Genomic DNA, 18,156 nt, shown 5'->3' on the forward strand with positions numbered 1-18,156 from the left:
AGTTAACACTTTAACACGTCAAAATACTTACTGATTGAAAATTGAGGAACTTTTGCAAATAAGTTTTTTTTTTTGGTAGAGTTCTACTTATATCATAGCGTCTCTCTCATACTCGAGTCATTCATTCTGAACTTTTTCTTATAGTTATACATCTTTCAAATAGTCAGTTTCCATAAGGCTCTTCTTTGTTTCAAATATCATTTCATTGATAGTAGTAACCAGCTCTTAATCGAAGTGAGGGAACTAAACGAGCTTGATCAACCTTCTTTTCTGAAGCTCTGCCTTCTGAACGCCGAGTTTACAACAGCGCGCCAGTCGTTCTTCCTTTTCGCTGTTTGGCGCCAATTGGAGATTCCAAGTGCAGCCAGATCCTTCTCCACCTGGTCTTTCCAACGGAGTGAAGGTGTTCCTCTTCCTCTGCTTCCCCGGCGGGTACTGCGTCGAATACTCTCAGGGTTGGACCTAGCCAGCTTAGCCTCTGTCTTTTAATTCGCTGAACTATGTTAATGTCGTCATATATCTCGTTTAACTCATCGTTCCATCGACGACGGTATTCGCCGTTGCCTTCCGCCATTCGCCGTTGCATTCCTAGAACCTTTCTCTCGAAAACTCGTAACGCCGACTCGCAGCTGTTGTCATCTTCCATACCTCTGCACCATGTAACAGGACGAGATAGATGACTTTTAGAGTTTGGTTTTGGTTCGTCGAGAGAGAACTTTGACTATCAGTGACACAGTAATAAACTCGGAAAGAATTCGAAGCACACAACGCTTCGATTCACTAGTTAGGTTTTTGACCGTGTTTAAAATTGTGTTAGTTTTTCTCTTCCGACACTAAATGAAACATACCAACTGTCGAGGCTTTGCTTTTACAATTTTCCCAGATAAGGTTCTTCCAACATCTGGTCAAACCCAGATTAAGTATATCTAGTCTATTCAGACATCACCAGAACTTTGACACATCTGCTCTCGGTTGTTTTTTTTTATTGACGGCGAAGGTTTGGTTTATAGATTGAAACTTTCGAAACCCGATTTATTCGATATTGGTAACTAAACTGGGATCCCAGGGTTCCACAATATATTAGCAGAGAACTACATTTCCATCAGATATATATTTGATTTTAAAATTTATTAGTATCCAGATGACTTTTGGGATATAATAGTCTCAACCGTGAACGGATGTTGTTAGTCGATTCGACTTTTTGCAAACAGGAGCAAAATAACGAGACCAGGGTTAATACAACACATTTTTTTTTTTTTTGATAATGGCTCAGTTCATTAAAACTAACTGGTTTCCCTTACGCTACAACCGTCTTTGAGTATATGTCTCTACTAGGTATTCTGGTAGAAAATATTTTTTGAACAACCTTCTTTCTAAAACCCCTAAACCTCATCTAAATCGAGTTTGTCAAAACTACTTTTCTATGACCTTGGAAATAGAGAGAGCTGAAATAAAGCAACAGGATCCTTCAAAAGATCTATCATACCGATAACGTCAAAGTACAGTACCACCATTTAAAAGCCTCCTGTTAAAAGCTAAAGGCAATTCAACTCCACAAAAAACAATCCAATTTATTGTTTCCGCTGCTGGGTTAATCCGAACTCCTCCATCACATGTACCCGGCGTGGCACGTGGTGAGTAAAAAACACGCTGGCTGTCTTTTGTGTTGTGTCAGCAGCTTTTTCGCGTCTGCTGCGCTTAATGTGAAGTAAAATGGTAATTTATGCGTTTTTTGCCTCTTTGCCGTGTCGCACATATTTCGGCGAAAGTTTTTATTTTCGCTGTCAAAATTATGCGAAAGCGCTCGAAAGGTCCAACGTGCTGGCTTTGCTGAACCCTTTTTGGCGTTGCGGGTGAAAAAAACGAGTGATTGAGTTATGCTTAGGCTAGAGGGCACATACTCATATATCAATCACAATAAATGCCGTTTTGGGGTTTTATTAATTGTTGGGTCAAGTTGTTGGGTTAAATGTAATAAATGTTAACATTTATTGAGAGTGTAAAGGTATTCTTTGTAAAATATTGCGAAACATTTGAAGCTCTTACGTAAGGCTTCAAAATGTGCTTTGGTTACTGGTTGGAAGCATGTTAACAACGGATAATAATGACATTTACATAACCAAGTTGGCCAAAGACCGAAGAAAATTAATATTTATTGGCTTGCAATTGCTGGTGTTGCTTCTAGATTATTCAATGTATTATATATAGTGGGTTATATTAAGTTAGGTTAGGTTAGGTTAGGTTAGGTTAGGTTAGGTTAGGTTAGGTTAGATTAGTTCGATTATAGCTCTCTAAGGCCAGAAGTTAATAGAACTTTATGCAAGCTACTTAAACTAGATGTAAACCAGAAATCGCATGAGGCTACGAAGTTGGAACTCACAAGCCAAAATATGACTGAGATCTATGCTTATCCACAATCTTTGAAGAATATATACTTAGGAGACGTGCAGTCGAAAAATAATGAGACAAATTCTCTTCATACTTCTTTACTAGGGACTGCATTCAAGAATTCAGAAGTTCTGATAATTCTTTATTCTATATCGAACGGTTCGGAAAGAGGTCTAATTTTACTGTGGTGCTGATTGAATAAGGGTCTTTTCAGAGCATAGAGTCATTGGCTTTGTGAAAGTAGTTCCCATTTTCAACGAACTTTAACTTTAACTGAGGTTCGAAAAAGTTACTAATCATTCGCCAAAGAAATTTAAACCAAATTTCGTCGAAGCTAATACTTTGAATACCGCCAGAATTCTGCCGAGTTGACAGCCCTTGATCGAATAAAAAATCTGATTCTATTTCGGTTACGTAGACCCGACTGTCGTGGAGACGGTTGGCTATCAAACTAGATCGGTCAGTTCATTAGCGTCATTTACCATTTCTTGAAATATACTGCAGTGGTTAGGTGGCCTAAAAAGTTTTTCAAATGAAAGTTGCTAACTTTAACAACCAACTTCGAAGCATCTGACCAAATAGTAAATTCATTCTTCCAACACTATGAAACTTTTTATGGCGCCTAAGATCAAACTAAACCAAAAAATCTAAATGAAATCGACCAAAAAACCAACGATCGGTAAACTTCGCCGGTAGAAGACTCCGATTCCAGCCGCATATCCTAGACGCTGAGTTTTAATCGAAGATCTACAAAAGACGTCAGCTTAAAAAAACTACCTAACATTAAGAAATGAAGCCCAATCGTGCGTTTGCTGCACAGAGCCGGGTGCACATCTTCGCTGCAGCAAGATAGTGGTTCGAGTCAATGCTAGGACCTCAGAGCGTAAAAACACTGGAGACGTATCTTCCGTCTATCAAAACATGATCGATCTGCCTGTTGGCTTTTCGATACGGGGACAGACAGGTAGCTTGATGAATTTTCCTTTGAATCTATTAACACATATAACCATATTTCCGGCCCCGTCGAGGTCGATCAACTACAATCCGCAAAAAATTGAAGACAGATTGTAGGAGCTTTTTGAAAAATTATAGGAAAAGGCCTTAGTTACCGTTTGTCATAGAAATAGGTTAAAAAGTAGGAAAAGAGTATATCTACTTCTCTATCAAAGTAAAAGTTCACATTTTGTAAGCCAAGTTCGAAACTTTTAGCACAGTTAACCCTATTGCGATTCCCTGCAATTTACTCTCACAGGCAAGACTATGAGTGTCATAGCTATTTAGTAAGCGAGTGGGTTTGTCTACCCAAAAATGTAATACAAATATGCAAACTTTATTTAAACGCGCATTCTTATCAACAGCAACATTCTCTCCACATTTCTTAACCACAAAGGATTAAAGTGTCTTCAAGGCCACAAGTGTGTCAGCAAAATCAGCAAGCTTCCGCCGCAATAATTTTGTTACCCGCCGGGGCTCTAAACTCTTAAGAAATTCAAATTGTGTAGGTATGAGCACGCAACTGTTGCCTAAATGCTTAAAACCTTAAATTCCTTAGCGCATCTCTGGCAATAAAAACTTTAAAGGGTTCTTATAAGCTCAACGGCACTTTTTGCGGAATGCGAAACTTTCACTTTTAATTACAAAACCGCACGAACACACACAAATATCTACAACAATAATATAGCTATCAAGTTGAAGGGCAAAAGTCAGCGCTTGCGAGCTTTTGAGTGTGATATTTCGCAAAATTATTGCACACTTTTTATTTCACAGTAAAGCAACAACAAGTGGTTGCTGATTTTTGCTGAATTTCATGGCACATGTACGAGCACGAGCTTGCGGGCAGCCACCGCAGTAGATCGTCGTGGTGAGATATTTGCCGCGTTTGCACTTCTTTCCAGCTTTTCTGCCTTCACCTCCACCGATTCGTATGAATTTTCTTAACCGACGGCAGTACAACATTCATAAATTACAAAATTAAAATTCGTTTTCGCCGAAGTGCCAACAAAATGCGTTTCCTTCCACGCGCGACGGCGTAAAAAAATTGTGTGAAAAAGCCTTAACCACACATTCTCATTTGTTTTACTCGAGCCTAGACATTCTCGGGAAGCCAACTTACTTTTATACAGTTCGTTGGTTGCATAATATTTATTTAAGTTACGCGGAAAAACAGCAGTGTTCGTACGGACTTTAGTTATTTTTTCCGTCTATAAGTTTTATGAGTTTTCGTAATCGTTGAAAGAAACTGTAAATTACATGGAATGGCGTAGTGTAGACACAGTAAGCACTCTTATGCCGGTGGTTGATTGAAGTTAAGTAATATATTTCATACTCCCCTTGAAAACAAGCCTTGTAAGTGATCGTTTAACATCTGAGCTTTTGTTGAAGGACTGCAGCTTTCAGAGCTTTCCCGCTAACTCACTGGAAAAGTCAAACGTTAAACCTTTTAGCGTACCCTCATATAGTTTTTCTCCTTAACAATAAGTCTCTTCCTTCTTAAAATGAATAACTTCGAATAAATCTAATCCCAGACCTGGCAACCTCCTTTATAACGGCAATCCTGCTTAAAAATAACTCGGAAAGAAAGGCTTGTAAAACTTTCCGATCCAAATCAGTATAGATCTCCGAAAGAACAGCCCTTCGACAGATAAAATCCGAGTCAACATAATAACATAACATAAGAATATAACATAGAACCGGCTATCGTGGTAATCGTGCTCTGTTTCGCTCTGGATACTGTAGCAGGTTAAACTCCTACTTATCCAGAATTGACCCCGACGTATAAAATATATATCCAGCGTGCAACGAGGCCCCGCATGATATTAACACCTCTTTGCAGGTCCAGCTAACCCTACACAGCTGATATCCCTCTCCCTATGGTCCGACCCTATCTTAACAGCACGTTTACTGGGACTACCGTTGGATGACCTCGAAGAAAATTTATCTCAACCGCACCACCCTAACGGAGACTAGATAACCGTTACAACCACACAGATTATTTTCTATGAACTAGTAAATTTTATGAATACATACATACTTACATATACCTCATATGATTAATGTATTTTATTTAAAAAAAAATTTTAAACATCTGGCAACCATTCTCAGATACTCAGTACTTTGATACTCATATTAACATTGCAATAATTTATTTTATTTTTTTTTTAATTAAGCAAAATTTCAATTAGCTGGCAACGCTTCTCAGAAATATTTTTAATTCTAATCTTCCGTAAACTTTTTTATACATGTTATTATAGCTGCTTTATTGTATTTATGAATTTCATAGAACGAATATAATTGAACAGGTGGCAACGCCCCAAAAAAATATTTTTAACATTTCTAAAAAACATTTTCATTTTTATTTTACATAAACTTCCTTTCATAAACATGCTGTTAAAATAAATATTAAGGTGGCAACCACATAAAAAATATAATTTCCACTATCGGTTGCTAAAAAGTTGTATTTTTACTGCATTTTTCCTGTATACCATATTAGTATTTTTTCATAATTTTTTGTAACAGGTGGCAACACTAAAAATTTTTTTTGGGGTATACAAACCTTCGAAAAATCTACATACATATAGACACATTGTATTGGGTATAAAAAAAATATATGTATGTACAGATGTATGTGTATAATTGTGCTTAGCTTTTCAGTGGTGATATTCTGTACCCAATGATTCCATAAATATACTCTTAAAATACATAAATATTATATAATAAAAATTAATAATTTTCAACTATCGGTCGCTAAAAAGTTGTATTTTATACTGTATTGTGCCCTTATTTTATTATAAAAATATAGTTCATAATTTTTTAACAGGTGGCAACACTAAAAAATTTTTGGGTGTGAAAAACTTTCAAAAATATATAGAATTGTTTTTAGTCTTCTTAGTAGTGTTGTACTGCGTCCACTGATTTAATAAGCATGCTGTTTAAAATAATATTGTTTAACAGATGGTAACCTCACAAAAAATAATTTTCAACTATAGGCCGCTAAGAAGTTGTATTTAATACCGTATTTATTTTTCGTAACTTTTTTAACATGTGGCAACACTAAAATTTTTTTTTGGTTATAGAAACGTAAAAAAATATGTAGAATTGTATTTGGTCTATTCGGTAGTGATTTTCTGTGCCCACTGATTTCATAAACACGATGTTAAAATAAATAATATAAAAATATAAATTTCTCATAAAAAAAAAATTTCGTAAAAAAAAATAATTTTCAACTACCTGCCACTAAATATTTTGTATTTGTTGTATTTTATACTGCATTGTTCTTGTATATCATAAAAATTTTATTAAAAAAAATTTTTAACAGGTGGCTACCCTAAACAATTTTTTTTGTTATAAAAACGTAAAAAATATATAGAGTTGTTTTTAGTCTTTTCGGTAGAGAGTAGATTTTCTGTGACCAATGTACGTGACGGAATTTTGTTGCGTTACACAATTTCGTTGCGAAAATCTTAAAGTAGTACAAGTATGTTTTAAACAGCAGCAATAATTAATTTTAAAGTTATTATTTTGAGAATCTTAAGAACACACGTAGAGATCTGAACTTTCGAGGAACTTATTTGCAAACTCTTCGCTGATTTAATTAAAATATATTTCGCCATACTCTCATCGTATATGTATTTGTACTGCATTATAATGTAATGATTAAGCAATCAAACATAAGCACATACATATGTAAATATTAACATTATTTATTTAACGCAGCAGATGCCGGAATATTCCATATAATCCATTTATGGGCTTCGCATATATGTATGCACGTATTCATAGTAATCACATGCCAAACGCATTTAAGTTGAATAATTAAAGTGAAATGGGCTTTTGTGGTCTCCCACACCTTCTCTAAACATGTGCTTTCACGTATTTTCACTATTTACAATTATAAATATGCATACATATATGCAAATAACCGAAATTAACGCAGGTGCACTTTCCTTGAGAATTTAAGCAAATATTTTACAAATCTCTAATCAGATTGCACACATCAGCGGTTATAGATATTGTAGACATTAAAATTAAGAAATTACGAATAAGTATTTGCATTCATTTAGGTTTAGGTACGAAGGTATGGTCAAAATTAAAAGTAATCATTATGGCACTCACATATAATTATATATATGTATGTATGAACATATGTATGTAGGTCTAGCAATTTGTTTATAACAGCTCATGCCTCATACTTTTACCCACTTTCGCTTTGTCTTTGGCTAATAATCGATAAGTCAAATGACAGTTTTCGCTCGCCGCTCAAACCATACAAACGGTTTCTTAACCTATAGCTATATGCCACTGCTACTATCATTAACACGCAATTGTCGGCAATGTACTTCAACACACTTTTAAAGTCGATGTAGATAACGACCATGAAGGAAAAATTTAACTAGACTTATATTGAAGGAAAAAGAACAAATTTTTTTTTTTATAAATTTTCTGTTTCAAATATAAAATATACAAATATATGTCACTCACCAAATAAATGGAACAAAGAATAGTAATATTTTAAACGAATACAACTGTACAATACACAATATACCAAGGTGGTTGAGATAATAGTTCGAAAAATAATTGAACTGAATTAATAGCTTGAAGTAACGGGGTTCGGGATATCAATGAAATTATTTACTCCTATGAAAGTACATACATTCGATGCCATTATGTTGGCACTCGATTTCTTTTGCATGGCCACCACGGGCACTTTTCCGGAAGTCCAGACGCTGAACCCAATTTTCGATGGTTTTCAAGCATAAATATGCCGATACTGCTGCAATTTCACGTTCGATATTCGTACGAATTTCATCAATCGTCACTGGCTTGTTGGCATTAACAAAAAACTTGACGTAGCACCAGTAGAAATAACCTAACGGCGTCAAATCGCACGAAAGAGGTGGTCAATTGACTGCACCATTTCGTGAGATAACACGTTCATCAAACTTGGTTTTCACTAAATCGATTGTGACATTTGCTGCGTGGCTTGTGAAACCACATATTATCCAAGTATATATCATCTAATTCGAGCCAAATATATTCGATTATAATTGAGCGGTAGCGATTCCCATTCACAGCAACGTCCCGGTCTTGATCATCACGGAAAAATACCACCCAATGACGCCGCATCAAACCATAATTTCTTCGGGATAAATGGTGACTCATGTAGTCTGTGTGGATTACTGTCTGACCAATACCGCATATTTTGCTTATCGATGAAACCATTCAGCCAGGAATGAGCCTCATTACTGAGGCTGATTTTTCTATGAAAATCGGGATTATTTTCAAGTTGTTCCTCAGCCCAATTCATGAACAAACCACGATTTTCGTGGTCGAGCGGCTTCCGTTTTTGCGACAATTTGATCTTGTAAGGATGTAGGCCAAGGTCTTTTCGCCAAATTCGACACAACGACGTCACAGAAATGCCCAATGCTTGAAAACAATGTGTGAGAGGCTGATCTAGGTCTTTCTTCCTCCGCCAGCGTCAGCAATTCTCCATACTACGGGCACTTCTGTGCCTCACTGGCACGGGAACATTTTGTACCGAGCCTGTGGAATCAAATTTTCCCACTAGTCGCTCAATGTTTGAACTGACATTTAATAAATTGGACTCGTTGTTGGATCGTATATTTTTCAATGACGAAATGAGCGGGAAAAAAATTAGGCGTCGTTTGCCAAAAGCATCGATAATATACCAAATGTAGTTATAAATAAAAATTGTTATTTCAATAATGCGAACCTAGAGCTGGTCCTCTTTGAAAGTTACTATTTTATTACATTTCCTCCACAAGTTGATACTCTTTTTAGGTTATGCATTTCCTACCAGGTTATAAGCAATATAAAATCGCTCACATATTTACATCTTTACTCATTTGCCTATTGCAACAGTTTTCACGAAGTCCAATCCATATGTACATACATACCTACACATGCAACCAAGTACATAATAACACACGCCTCTCTGCATAATAAATACACAGAGTTCCTACTGGGCACGTGTGCCGCCAACATTAAAAATTCATTTTGCATTTTGCCTCTTCCCTTTTACATTGCGCTATGTTGTAATTTGTCGTTTGTTATTATACCGAATATGTCCGTTAAATGTCGAAGGAATGTAGGTCTCTTCAGGTCGTTGTTGTGCTGTGTACGTTTGTTTTGTTTTTGGTATTACGAATATAAACTAAAATCAATTGAATTGCATGTCAACATGAACATCGTCAATGGCCATTCGCCTTTGCTTTGTGTGGCGAAGATTCTTTTCGGCGAAATGTTAAGTGGCGGGCGTGGAAGTGGAAGAAAGCCAGCGGTTATACATATGTAACAAACATATCTTAGATAAACAAACAGACACTAATTTGGTATGCACGTTTTTATAAATTTGTTATGAGCTGTCATTAATACCAAATGGTATTTAATTTGACACTTAAACATGACACAGAAAAGGTTACGGCGTTCATTTTAGTTTGAGTTGCATAAGACTTAGGCTTAGCCTACTCAACAGTTGATTAGTAAAAAGTACTGACCTAGTCAAAACAACAGAAATTGAAGACTAACAGTATTTTTCAAAGGCTAGCTACTGGGTCTTTCGAAGTAGATGGAATGAAACCCTCATGCAAATCCTGCAGCAGCGGATGCCAAAATTTGCTATTGCGATGATCTAAGCCATTTAAGAATATATTTTTATAGCCGTCTTCTTACATAACACTCCTGGCTTAAAAGCAGAGACTTAGCAAAATTTCGAATAAGTCAATAAGCTTCCTCACTCACTCTCTGCCGTTATTAATACCTTGGGGGCCAAAATATCCACTTACTTAGGCGCTCCTCGACTGAAATGAGTTCGAGAAACCTGAAAAATAAAGTGTGATCCATTTCGAGGTTCAAGACTGTCTTTTTCAAATGTTGGCCGCGGCTACCCGTCAGATGGTCCATCATTTGAGTTCAATTTTCGATGATTCGTTCGAGTATTCGTTCGAGTATTTCGCCTGGTAACTGGCGAATGACAGGCGTGATGTTTTACTCCAAAGCCAGAATCGAAAATGGAATTTACGCATATCCTTTAGACTTTACATATGCCAACAGGAAGAAGACTAACTGTGTGACACCACACGATCTTGGTGGCAAATCGACCAACCCAAAAGGAAGTGATCTGCTCATCGAAGTATTCTCTCTATAAATCCATTGCTTGAAGCGATGTGTGGGAAGTGGTGCCATCTTGTTGTAACTAAATGTCGCCGAGATCACGAGCTTCTATTTCAGGCATCAAATAGTCGGTTATCATGGTGCGATAGCAGTCGCCTTTGACGGTTACGTTCCCAACAGCATCATTTTTGAAGAAGTATGGACCGATGATTTCAATGGCCCACAAACTACAGCAAACCGTTGTTTTTTCTGGATGAAAGGGCTACTCTTGAATCTCTTCAGGTTACTCTTCGTCCAAAATGCGGAAATTTTGCTTGCTTACATACCCATTGAGCCGAAAATGGTCTTCATCACTGAACAAAATTTGGTTCGGAAAAGTCGGATCTTCTTGTAACTTTTACAGAGTCCATAGAGCGAAGCGATGTCGCATGGGTGGGTCGAGCGGCTGCAGTTCTTGAATAAGCAATATTTTGTACGCCTTCAATTAAGATCTCGACGTAAAATGTAAAGTAAGAAAATGTAACTGTTTCCTTGACAATCGGATCTTAGTTATCGGAAGGGTCTCGAACTCGTATACTTGTAACGACAACAACTACAATAATTTCTTTAGTCTCATTTTCTTCTTTAAAAAAATGTATATTATTTTTTTTTTTTTTTTGATTATACTGAAAGCATTCAATACAGGCAAAAGTTCATGGGATGAACGCTTCCACATAATAAGCTTATTAAATACTTCAATATTTGTCCAAAATAATTTAATATTTATTGTCCTTTGAAATTACCCACTAATCCCCTACAAATACTTATATCCTCATCCTTGTATGTAAGTCTCTATCCAGGCGCAGCAATTTAATTGTATAATGTTTATTTGATTTCATGTCCAACCTACTTATTGCCAACAATCTGCTTGTAAAAGTGTAATTCCCAAGTCAATTTACGGTTTTTCGATTTTTATATAAAATTGCTCGTGGCAATCAAAGTGACAAACAAGCAAATGTCGTACATATGTCTGAAGTGTTTAAGTATGCACTCGCGTCTAATCGTAAAAACTTATATATGTAAGTGTATATGTGTGTAGTAAAAGTCGTTTTTCCAAATGTTTGGCTCTTGTACTCGATGAATAAGTGCTGAGCTTTTGTGGCACAGCAATTTCAAATGATTCACGCGATCCAACAATCAACCGAACGGGCGTAGCGCTGTCAAAGTTGGCGACCGAACTCGAACCGCGCGAGTACTTCCAGTGGCAATTCGGAGATGTCTGTGATGTATACCGCCATATACTGTATCCTCTTGTACAAGTAGATGTGTAAGCTTTGAGGGTGTGCGGGTGTGTCGGTTCCCTGCACCAACGACTCAACAACTTGTCTACACATGTCTTTTTCGGTGTCAGCGGTTCAACTTTGATTCAATGCTCCACTTGAATTCGCCGCCACACCGACCCCAAAACTCTTCGCTTTAAACTCGGCTATCGCGGTTAAGTAAATTGGAACGAAATTACAGTGGGAGTAAATATTTGATTAGATTCTTTGGAAAATCGTTAAGCACGTACTTGTGTCGGTAATCGCGTATATATGTACTCATAGCATACGCGGGGATACCAGAAAGCAGTATATACTTATACGATATGCATATAAGGAAGTATGTATATATTTTAATGGGTGTTTATTACATAGTATTTCGTCGCATTAATAAGGGTACTGCACCTTATCGTATGAATAAGCTGAGCGTAAGTCTGACAACTGGTGTTGGTAGTGTTGCCGCCCATTATATGTTAGAGAATTGTTTCGTAAATAAATTTTAAATACAAAATATTTTTACTCATCTATGAAGATCTTCTCTTCGATTTGTCCCACAAAGCTCAGTACTAATAAACGGTGCTTCTCAAGTGTTCAAACAAGAAGTAGTATGTCTACCTAACATGTTTCTATAACAGACACAACTTACGCGGTTGGTCGCCAACAGCGTGCTTCTTCATTCTTTCGCGCCAATTGCAGATTTCAAGACACATATCTGGTCTTTCCAATGGAGTGAAGGTCTTCCTCTTCTTCTGCTTTTCCTGACGGGTACTGCGTCGAGTACGCTCAGAGCTTGAGTGTTTTCATCCTTTCGTACGACATGACTGAGCCAGCATAGCCTCTGTCCCTTAATTCGCTGAACTATGTATATCTTCGTTCCATCGCCGTTGACAATGGGCAAGAACCATAAATCTTCCATAGAACCTTTCTCCCGAAAACTCGACTCATCAGATGTTGTCATCGCACATGCCACTGGACCATTTAGGAGGACCGGAATAATGAGAAACTTATAGAAAGTGGCCTCTGTTCGTCGAGTGTGGACTTTACTCTGCAATTGTCTACTCAATCCAAAGTGCCAACAGGTGGCAAGAATTATTCTGCATTAGACTTCGAGGCTGACATTTTTGTTGGATTTAATACTGGTTTCAAGATAGACGGCATAATCTAAAACTTCGAAATTACGACAGTCAACAGTGACGTGGGAGCCAAGTCGCAGAGGTCTATAAAGAAATGAAATGTGTTAATTTTATTTTCTTCAGATTTTTCAAGAATTTGCCTTACTATAAATATCTGGTCGTTTAGTTTGTCTCCCACTTTCGCCCATGGCTGTGGCATGCTTTCTAAGTTCATATGTGACGATTCATGCCGTCGACCGATTAGCACAGTCTGGCGATACCCATCTCTATTTGTAATGTTCTTCGCGGTGACAAAGCTGTTCAGCTTCTTACCGACGACACCTACTCCAAACATACGCTGCTTGTCATTGCAAGTATAGTAAAAATCATAATTCCTTTTGTAGATAATGCCACTTCCAGTCCACCACACTTCTTGAACAGCTGCGATGACAAGTTTATTCTAAAACTTATCGATCCAAAAGAGGTTAGATCACCGAAAAAATATCCCTTGGCTGGATAAAATCCGCGTCAATTCTGGTAACGTAGAACGGGCTGTCGTAGGATTTGTGTGATCATGAAATCGATGAATCGAACTCGTCACAGCTTAGTTCCAGCTTCCCTGGCCGAGTCTTTTTTGTGGTATCAATTTGTCAGACTTCTGCCCAATCCCCCCCAGGATGGTCACATGACCCTTTCCTTCCTTCTTTTTTCCACTGGAGTTGAGTACCTAGTTGTAAAAATAAATATTTTTTTTTTGTATTTATTGACTCAAATAATTTTTATTTTTCAATTCCAGGATTATGTGACAGAGCTGAATGGCATCGGCCTATGTGTGGTCAACTTAATGGATGATATGCACGAATATATGCGTGGACTGTTTCTGCTAATGTAAGTAGCGTATACTAGTAAAATTTTTTGCATTTAAAAAGTAAATTTATAGACAAATGAGAGCTTTTCCTTAATATTTTTTTAGTTAATTAAAAATGTATGCGCTTTGTTCTACCCGGTCAAAGAACTCAGTCCGCAATATATTAATGGTGAGGCGGAAGTATAAATTCATCTTAAATAATCCTCTAAGAAAGACAAGAGAAAATTATCTTTTGACATTAAATATAAGTTTGTTCCTTCAAAAGTCCTTTCTTCGATAATACCAAATCTACAAACTCACATAGCCATAAATCAAAAAAAAATTGTTCCGCCACATTTCCTGTTTATTAAGCTTAAGCGCTAGCTTTGAGTCAATAAAAAATTTGTCAATACACAATATTATTGCTTAAAATGCAAATTGCGCGCACCACAATCCCTAAAACCATTATTCTTACTTAACACAATAACAACAATAAAGAATGCTGCATAAAAACCAAAGGCAGGAGCAGCGCTTGCCAGCTCAACGCTTGGCTTCCCTTGGCTTTTGGCCGTCTATCAAAGTGGTCTTAGCTTTTTAAATGGCAGCATTCATTGCTGATCGCTTTATGTGCATTTAGACAAAGATTTATATTTGGATTTCGACATAAAAACGAAATGGTCACTATGATTTGTGGCGCCAGCAAGGCACTCAAGTTCACTATATAGTAAAACCGAAAGTGCGTGCTTTTAAACGTCGCTTTCTAAAGGGTGATTTTTTAAGAGCTTGATAACTTTTTTTTAAAAAAAAAACGCATAAAATTTGCAAAATCTCATCGGTTCTTATTTGAAACGTTAGATTGGTTCATGACATTTACTTTTTGAAGATAATTTCATTTAAATGTTGACCGCGGCTGCGTCTTAGGTGGTCCATTCGGAAAGTCCAATTTTGGGCAACTTTTTTCGAGCATTTCGGCCGGAATTAGCCCGAATTTCTTCGGAAATGTTGTCTTCCAAAGCTGGAATAGTTGCTGCTTATTTCTGTAGACTTTAGACTTGACGTAGCCCCACAAAAAATAGTCTAAAGGCGTTTAAAATCGCATGATCTTGGTGGCCAACTTACGGTCCATTTTCTTGAGATGAATTGTTGTCCGAAGTTTTCCCCTCAAAATGGCCATAGAATCGCGAGCTGTGTGGGCATGTAGCGCCATCTTGTTGAAACCACATGTCAACCAAGTTCAGTTCTTCCATTTTTGGCAACAAAAAGTTTGTTAGCATCGAACGATAGCGATCGCCATTCACCGTAAACGTTGCGTCCAACAGCATCTTTGAAAAAATACGGTCCAATGATTCCACCAGCGTACAAACCACACCAAACAGTGCATTTTTCGGATGCATGGGCAGTTCTTGAACGGCTTCTGGTTGCTCTTCACCCCAAATGCGGCAATTTTGCTTATTTACGTAGCCATTCAACCAGAAATGGGCCTCATCGCTGAACAAAACACGCGCGCGAAACACATTTCGAACCGAACACTGATTTTGGTAATAAAATTCAATGATTTGCAAGCGTTGCTCGTTAGTAAGTCTATTCATGATGAAATGTCAAAGCATACTGAGCATCTTTCTCTTTGACACCATGTCTGAAATCCCACGTGATCTGTCAAATACTAATGCATGAAAATCCTAACCTCAAAAAAATCACCCGTTATTTACCACAATAATGCTTCCTTTTCAAATACGCACCATTGTTTGCTTTATACTTCCTACTTTATTTTATCTGGCTTACTTTTCCTGTTTCTTTAATTTATCGCAATTTTGCAGGTACTGCGCGCCCTCCGTTCTGTTGGCTTATCTTTACATAAGGACTTCACAGGAGCTGCGACCACCTGATGGTCCATTTGCCGTTATGATGTTCGAGCATCGCGCGGATATGCGAAATCGCCAACGGTATGTACTGACTGATAAGAAATTCGAGTAATTGTACTAAAATGTCTATATTAAGTAATCTATTTTAAAGAGAGAAACAAAATTTGGTCAAAGCAACCCAAATTTCCACGTTGACATCACTAAACTGACTTACGAACTGAGATGTAAAAACTGTACTCCATTTTGTTGTTTTCAGTTTATTCAAAATTTTTGTTGTAAATTTTTAGTCACCTCGGCACATTTCACTGAATTCGGAAAATAATAGATACATTTTGTTGTGAAGCAATTTATTACTTAACGAGTGTCAATAATAGTGGATACAGGTATATATGGATACTTCATACTTTTATAATCTTCATTATCTTCAGACAAACTTTTTCTGTACAGATTGACTGCATGGGGAGTCCCTGCTTGTCTGAAACCTCGTTTGGTATCGAACGGCTCGGAGAGGCGGCTTTAGAAGCGCCGAACTGGTGATGTGTGTTTGTCACGGGTCTTTTCCAAGATATTTCGCATGATAAAAATCTGGTTGGTTGTAGATTTTCCAGATCGAAAGCTACACTGATAAAGTCCAATCAGTTTGTTGACGTTGGGCTTCATTCTTTCCCACAGCACGCTCTATAGTAATTTTGTATGAGATATTGAGATGGCTTATCACACGGTAGTTATCGTAGATTGTGGGGTCTCCTTTTTTTGTGGATTGTACAGAGCACACTTAAATTCATGCTTTCATCCGATCATATCTGGAAAGGAAGCTGATGCATGCTCCGTATCTAATCTTCGCCGAAGTGTTTGAAAAGTTCGACCGCCAATCCGTCGCCCCCCACTTTCGAGCTTCTTCATGGCCAGGCAATGGAACGTCTGCTCCATCGACAATCGATGGGGAATCAGTTTCGTCTTCTCCTAGCGATGCTTTCACTGTCATTCAGGGAGTTGTAGAAGTGTTCCCCCCATCTTCTCGGCATCAGTCACTAGATCATCTTTGGGGGTTCTACAAAAGTAAAGAAAATACATAAGTTTTCAGATTTATGTTGATATCGATGCTGATTTTTATGTGGGTGTAGGATATGAAAATCCAGCAACGAACTAATCTTTTACCATAAGGGGGTCTAGTAAAGTGCTCTTTAATACTCTCAATTGGTTTCCTTCCATCCTAGAATCACATGATTACTTATGTTCTATTTGTCATGGAAATACTGAAAACTATTGTATTTATCCCTCTATTTATACTTCTTGAGAAAAGCTCCCGTTATCATCTGTTCTTTTCGAAATATTTGAACCGTGTTAAACAATGTTTCTATCTAGTGCCAGAACCCTTTAGGTTATATAATGTATAACATAATTCGTGACTAAGACCATGGAGTATCAAAAGAATTGTGTAAATACTCCAATCTCCTTAAACAATTAACCCTTTTTACCAAAGCTTACGAGTGTTCTCATTTATTTTCATTTCTAAGACTGTTCTAAGATTTATGTCAAGAGATATAATCATTAAAAGCTTAGCCTGCACAAGAATTTGTCGAGCATATCCTTCATTTTTACTTCTGGTTCTTATCATTAGCCAATATAAGGCGTTTCTAAATATTATAATCTTAAGGTATATTGATTAATCTGCATACTAGGGGTATACTTTAAATCGTAAACTTTGAATCATTCACCGTACAGCGACACCTATCAGTGAGAGTCTTAATAATTTATAAACTCCACGCTCATTTAAATCTCTCATTTGCGCCAACTTCCTGCAAAGTAAATCACATTTGAGTGGGCGTGACGACAAATATCTCACTTCCCTGTCAAAAATATATAAATGTAATATCTATGACGAGTCATTATAACCGTTGATGGTGCACCACAGCGTTATACAAACCGAGATAATCCGAGCAAAGCCAAAGGCTCTCAGGCTCGTGTGCGCTTCACTTTCTGATTCCGTAGACGCTTGTTTGCGCTTTTCTCTTCACTTCATGCGTTACAAATGCAGTTATAATAGCGAGTGAATTGCGTAATTACGTTTGCAGTTGTTTGTAATTGTTATTTTGTTGCTACTTCAAGTGGCTTGAATGAATGAGAGAGCTCTAAAAATAGCAAAAGTAATTGTATAATGAATGCAGAAGTGTGGAAGTAATCTTCTTACGGTAAAAAAGCCAACGAAGAAATGCAATTGAAGCAGCGAAAGAATAATGTCAGTTGGCGCTTTGTGACTGCGAATAAAGGTGAATAGCACAATTGAGTATAAATAGCAGTTGTTGAAAATATACCTATGCGGAGGTGGATTACCGCATCATAACCATGCTTACCTTCTGGGGATTATACGGTTTTCAGAGAAAAAATTTCCTTTCAGCGAAAACTTATTTCTATTGTGAAAGTTCTCTTGGAACTTGTGTTAAAAATACTTCTTTTAAGAAAGAATGAGAGAATTTTATGAGAAAAAATCATTGAAAATAGTTATGGGTTATGAA

General features: G+C 37.1%; 1 protein-coding gene across 1 annotated transcript in view; it reads left to right on the forward strand.

The window, feature by feature from the left end:
* LOC105226990 (uncharacterized) overlaps positions 1-18,156 on the forward strand; it is a 114,821-nt gene that overhangs the window by 85,834 nt on the left and 10,831 nt on the right. Inside the window, exons 4-5 of the mRNA XM_029550499.2 lie at positions 13,728-13,819; positions 15,596-15,721. Coding sequence (XP_029406359.2) covers positions 13,728-13,819; positions 15,596-15,721 — 218 coding nt within the window. The remainder of the gene's footprint in view (positions 1-13,727; positions 13,820-15,595; positions 15,722-18,156) is intronic.

The sequence above is a fragment of the Bactrocera dorsalis genome, chromosome 4 (genome assembly GCF_023373825.1).
Source record: "Bactrocera dorsalis isolate Fly_Bdor chromosome 4, ASM2337382v1, whole genome shotgun sequence".
Taxonomy (NCBI): Eukaryota; Metazoa; Arthropoda; class Insecta; order Diptera; family Tephritidae; genus Bactrocera; species Bactrocera dorsalis.